Consider the following 6,865-nt stretch of genomic DNA (forward strand, 5'->3'; position numbering starts at 1 on the left):
ATAAGACAAAACCACAAAAATGTTAATGTATTATTTTATGGCTGTGAAAATATAGAACAATACGTGTCTTTGTTGGTGTGTGTGTGTGTGTGAGAGAGAGAGAGAGAGAGAGAGAGACCGTTCAATAGGCAGAGAGTCTTTTGTGGTTAAAAAGGGTACCTATACAGTTGTTTATTCAAAGTAGTAGTAGTAGTTATTTCTTTTGAAACATAGAGATTCTACGTGTGTTTTTATCAACTCCGAAACATTTGTGTGCTTTTATCACAAGCACACAAATTAACTTTACCCGTCCTCAATGAGTTTCGATGAGGCTATTATTACATTTTCTAAATATAAACGTTTATATATTTTTCCCGCGTTTAGTTTGATGCCATTCCTTTGGTGAATGACACAATGCCATCAGTTCCTACGCAACACAGATGGTAATGATGACGAAATTCAAGGTATATGAACGTATCTGAGTTAACGAAACATCGGCACATTCTTTGCAACATATCATTTTTAATTGTTCTTTCAAAGTCTGTTGGCTAAAGATATTCGTTTTTAACTCCTTTGATGGCTGACATGATCCGCTCCGTAACTGTTCGAAAGTTTGCTTTTTCTTTCCATTTTGGCTAGAAATATACATTTTTCATATCGTTTACTACTTAACCAGACATATACACATTACATAAACAAAGAAAGGTTATCTTTTATCGAAGATATTTTACATAGTTTTACTTCGTCAGGTTAATTAAATATCATATAAAACTGTATTAAATTAATTTCCAATATCTGAGATTCGGGAATGTAAAACGTTACTCGGGGTATTGAAATTCGAATCGCTTTTTTTAAATTATATCTCATTTCATTTGTTTTAAGCTTTAAAAAATTACAAATGCAAATAAAAATTCAGCACCTGCTATTTAATATTAATTAAATATGAATATAATGACCGACATTTATAGTGAAAGTGACCTGTCACGCTTCTAGCGCAAATGCGTGAGAGTGAACGTGACTGGACGAGCACTCGAGAAAACGATATCATTAATTAGGTGAGTCATAACCAGTATTTGTAACTTTCATGACTATCAACCAGCATTCTGAATCTTAAGACTATTACAAACTGAGATAAACGTCATTAAGGTTTATATACCAGTTATGGTCATTACACCATTACATCATGTATTTTGGTCACAGGATTTCAAAGGAGAACAGCAGAAACTATATGTTTTTATTGCAATTCATTCTAACTGATAGGAGTACCTACGTTACAGTACTGATATTAAAAATAAGTACAATTATTTTAGCTGATGCCACTAAAACAACTGATTCATTTTTTTAAATTTCAAAACTTCACAAAAAATGTCAAACTCCAAAACAGTTCAGTCCTATTTTGAATAAACCTTATAAATAAATTGGAAAACACACTCATATTTCTTTACACCGTATTAGTTATGGATTCAAAGTAAAGTGGTCACGGATATTACGTTGGAGTGGTCAGTTCAAAAATGAATGTAATGTTTTGAACTTCGTTCAGTTTTGGTATAGTTTCGAAGCTAAAAATAATTAAAATGTCAAGTGATAGTTTCATAAATAGTTTTACCTCAAATAACGTAATCTATGTACTTATAACAGTTAGAATAAATTACTATTTACACGAAAAAGTGCCATTGATGTGATATGGCTATCATTCGACCGAAATAGTTGTAACAAAATGTAACATTGATGAATCTTTATTTTTTGTTTGACAGAGTTTAACAGGCTTCGCACGCGCGCGCGCGTATTCGGGTGTGCTGTTGATTCTGCGTAGTTTGGAAAAGCATTGCATGACTTGGACAGTGATAATTTTGGACACAGACTTAAATTCTTCAGAAATGGAAACTAACCCTTCTACAACTCCTCCAAACATACAGCAAAAGAAACAATATCAACAGTTACTTTGTATGTACAAGAGTTTTGACAATGTGGCTAGGTGTTTTGCAAATCTACATTTAAAAGTTCAAACTGAGATTGAGGCCATGAGCATGCCAATAATGAGTTTGCGGACCTGATAAAAAGGATAATATCCAAAATAAAATACACGATCAACCAAGAAATACAGGAGCAAATTAAATTGGGAATCTGTGGTAGAAAGTGGAGTATTTTAATTAGGGGTACATGGGTACCAAAGAAAGGAAAATTCATTTATTACAGTAATTGCAGCTCGAGAGTTCGTCGTGAACACCCTGAAATAAAAACTAAACGGAATCCTTCAGCGCAAGCTTATTTTAAAGTTTTCTGAATGGTTTAATACCATGAGTTTGCATTGGTCAGAAACAAATTAGGGTTCAAGTGTTTTGTTCACATCAGACATTGGCTGGAGCACGGAGAAATAATTTGAATCTGAGGTCGACACCAGATACACGGGTTACCTTATCGTTTGATTGGTGGAAAACACCAGATACACGGGTTACCTTATCGTTTGATTGGTGGAAAACACCAGATACACGGGTTACCTTATCGTTTGATTGGTGGAAAACAATATCGATGTTAGAAAGAAGAATGCTATATAATTCTATAGACAAACAAATAAATATTTGTAACTTAGAACTTGATTTTCAGCCGCGGATACAACAATGTCACATCGAGAAACTAACTTCATGTTTATTCTTTATTCATAAATGATTTTATTTTAATCAATTGCACCACATTCAATGCCTCTTCAGTGTAACCCAAATCCAGTTTCAGGATCGATTCTCCTGAAAACTTTTCATTCGACTAGCCTCGCACAAAGTTGATGTTGAGAACGTGCGCAGAGTGCAAATGTGTCTAACAACTAGCGAATAATGTTTAACAACTGCATGAGTCTGGCATTAGGTCGATGTTTCCCCAATTTACAAGGACCTCAAGTCAACATTCTTTGTCAACTGAAAGAGGCTAATACCACAAATATTTTTCATCGAAGCAAACTAACGACCACACACTCGCCAGACTCTTTTTGTCACTTGCATCTTTTTTTCTTGCCTCTCAATTGTATGACTTATTATTACACCTTTCTAAGCTTCAAACCGTGTTTTGTACCACGTTCTTACAAAACGTGACAAAAAACTTAGAACATAAACTTATTCATGTCTCGAACGAACACATACTTATGCTCGAAACTATCAACATATTTCTAATGTTAGGACACGAGGATGGAGCCATAAACAAAGCCATATCATAAAGTCTCCTCAATACTATATAATATCAACCCTGCTCCTTTTAACTGTTTAGTTATTCAGTTTGAAAAATATCTTCAAAATTCCAATTAAATAAATAATCACCATTCTCCAACAAAGACATAAATGAGGGCGTACTAATAATAACACATACCCTAGCTTTGTATTATTATTATTATTATTAAAAGCTTATGTACATGAATACACAGGCACCCTGAGCACTTCTTGTACAACTTCGTGCGAAGCTAGATAATTCAGATGTTTTCGGAACAAAATGACGTCATCATTATTCCACCCCTCCCCAACCATCCGATAGCTACTTCGTGCATTGAAACTTGCTTACATGTCAATATGCAATATGCTACACATAGGGATGGGATTGTCTTTCAGTCATGCATTTTCTTTCAAACGTTCAAACCATGAAATAGCTTGTGACTAAGACTTTGAAGTGTTTCCCAAATGTTCCGAAAACGGTTTGAACTTGACAAACATGCAATGGTATATCATCGTTAACTTGAGATAATCCGTTTGGAATAATGTAAGATATATATATATATATATATATATATATATATATATATATATATATATATATATATATATATATATATATATATATATATATATATATATATCGTATCGTAGGAAACTATGTTGCTTAAATCTTCTTATGCTAGGTAAGAAAGCTCGTACAACGATACGTACCAGCTCTACATACGGGCTCTTTCTATTCATGTTTACTACATTATTGCAGTAAAAACATAAAAGTAAATTAATGAATATCGAAATATGGCTACTACTACAAATAATAACGCTATTTTCCTTGAAACCCTTATGTTCTGGCTCAAAAATACTTTACAAGAAACTTTTCTTGGAGAAATGATAGATTCTAATCTCTGACAACCAGTATCGTAAAATGCAGATGTTAAGAAACTGTGGTTGTTGTTGTTGCAAATTATGGACGTTGTTGTTGCAAATTATGGATGTTGTTGTTGCAAATTATGGTTGTTGTTGTTGCAAATCATGGCTGTTGAAAGTGCTGTCCTGAATAATATTATTACATTTTAAGTGGACATTCACATTCTTGCGCCGCTGTAAACAAAAAAGACGTAGTCTTTTATTTGTGACATCTAAGATAGCATCGTTTCAGTTTCGTTTCAGATAATATCTTCTGATTTGTATTGTTTAAGTTTGACTACCAGAGAAAACACAAACAAAGAAATCAAGTGACAAATTTAATTAAATCCTATCTTTATAAGAATGAAGGTTTTATAGGACGACCGTTGTCGGCATGGAATGTCGTTAGCTTTCTGTTTTCATACATACACGACGTTAACTTAACAACAGACTGTCAGTTAAATGCAGAAACCACACACAGACAAGAATGAAGTTTTTTTTTTTTAGAACGACCGTTGTCGGCATGGAATGTCGTTGGCTTTCTGTTTTCGTACATACACGACGTTAACATAACAACAGCCTGTCAATTAAAAGCAGAAACCACACACAGACAAGAATGTGTCATTATTCGTCATGCAGTCCGTCCACCAGGCACGCGTTCACCAACCAGGATGCGACTAGCATATGTTTTCGTAATCCCTGATATGATGGACTCAATGTATTAATTCAATTCCCTTATTAAACTAAATTAAACACACTCGTATTAAAAATTCAATAACTTTAAATGTTTAAATGGTCATGATCAAGTCTATTGTCTTCGGCATAGACCCATCTTTCATCCAATATGTTATTTGGAGAAAACCATGTACCGCATCATTTGTTTGATCTACCTGTGTTTACAATTTGACACCTAAAGAATCGGGTGTTAATTTTAGTAAAGACTGTTTCAGTGTTAAGTTTGTAAAATTTATTCTTCTTTATCAGTATTGTAAGCTCTCGAAATTTTACTTTTCATTATCATCCAAGCAGGTCCTGTACCCATACATACACATTATTTTATGTACACCATTTTCTTGATTGGTTGCCATTTTATTCAATATAATTATTCCTGCAAGACCTTTATGTGTATTACCGATTAACAAACTATTCTGATAAATCTACCATAAGTTATGCATAAAATTCTCTGTCTGTCTGTCTGTCTGTCTCTCAAAGACTATAAATGCTGAGTATCATTTATATTCACAAAGTGAAACTTAATTTAGCATTTGCATGTGTGAAATATAAAGTGAATCTCTTGTCGTGACAGTTCGCAAGGATTAAGGATGATCACGCATGTTTCAATAATTATTCATACATGTTAATCACAGTTCACACATAGTTCAATTTCCATAACAATTCGCGCATGTATATATAATAGATTTGTTGTAACTGTCATTACCTTCATGTTAAAGTTAGTGAAGTTTTATAATTCAATGATATTTTAATAGTTTTCGAAACTGTTGGCCCGAGTTCTGTGTAATCTTGCCACTAAATCCGCCAGGACTACATCGGAGTTATATAGGCTGTTCATTGATTGTATTCATGTTATAAGGTTTGCATCATTTTGTCATAATATGTTCATTTGTCTGTAAGATTGTCTACGTATTTTGACCACATATCCTTTCTGGTGAATCTTTTACTGGCAAAATCTTATAGGAAATGGAGCGATGGATTCATTTTCTATAGATTTCAGAAGTTTTGTCCAAAAATAATTTCCCTCGAAGGCATAGCAGTCGGAAATTCATCAGCTGTCTTTATTGTTTTCTTGCTTGATCTCAGTTTAAATAACTCAAGAAAAAAAAACCCACCTATATTGAAATGGGAGTAACAGCTTAAAAATCAATGCTTGCTCAAATCTTAAGATCGGTTCACTTTGTGCCGATATAGATAATAACCCCATTTCATCACAGGCACTTAAACTTCGGCTTAATATCATTTGGCTATTAGGTTAAATTTCCTCCAAGGACGATTAATAATTCGTCTTCTGTAGACAATGTGACACTATGCTTCGAGAGAATGTAATGTACACTGTTTGTAGTTCGTTGCCATCTGTCTATTGAAAGAGTAATGAATATATGGATTTCTTACATTACAACCGATTAGAGACATACACTTTAGAGTCGTAGACCTTCATAATAATTCACCCTTTGTATTTTTAATCTAGTTTTAAATAAATTTTATATGGTAATATAATAAGAATAGGTATGTTTCATAGTGCCTTAATTAACTGCTGTTAATGAGAAGAAAAAAAAAACTTACCGACTGTGGTGATAAAACTGGCAGCGGCAACAGAATTATCGGTGTCAAAATCACAATCAATATATCCTTTATGTTCCACAGATCACGAAGAAACCGCATTATAGATGTGTTTAATGTCGACAGATTAAATACTTTTTCAAGATAGGAATTTTAATGGTCTTTTTCCTTTCTCTTGTTATGTGCACTTTATTTTAAAGACTCAATTATGTACTGCTTGTTTCATCCACAATAGAATTTCAAAATTATCTTTAACAAAAAGAAAAACTTGACTTGGAAAACCAGTTTTCGACAATTATCTTAAGAACTTATGCAAACGAACCTGGAGCAATTGTCAGTTGTTAATCAAGGCTCATCCGCGCACACAACTAAACGAAATCTACATCTATATGACCTATTCAACTATATGTTTTACGTAGACTGTCTCCGCGTAGTCTCATATCAAGCAACGATAGTGAATTGCCAAATATTGTACCAGTCAAAGTTAAGATGTT

General features: G+C 33.3%; 1 protein-coding gene across 1 annotated transcript in view; it reads right to left on the bottom strand.

The window, feature by feature from the left end:
* LOC149776788 (Na(+)/citrate cotransporter-like) overlaps positions 1–6,473 on the bottom strand; it is a 28,419-nt gene extending 21,946 nt beyond the window's left edge. The window contains exon 1 of the mRNA XM_089941354.1: positions 6,375–6,473. Within this exon, the coding sequence (XP_089797480.1) occupies positions 6,375–6,473 (99 nt within the window). The remainder of the gene's footprint in view (positions 1–6,374) is intronic.
* Between the last annotated feature and the right edge of the window lie 392 nt (positions 6,474–6,865).

The sequence above is a fragment of the Sinohyriopsis cumingii genome, chromosome 18, assembly GCF_028554795.1.
Source record: "Sinohyriopsis cumingii isolate HCF-2022 chromosome 18, ASM2855479v2, whole genome shotgun sequence".
NCBI lineage: Eukaryota > Metazoa > Mollusca > Bivalvia > Unionida > Unionidae > Sinohyriopsis > Sinohyriopsis cumingii.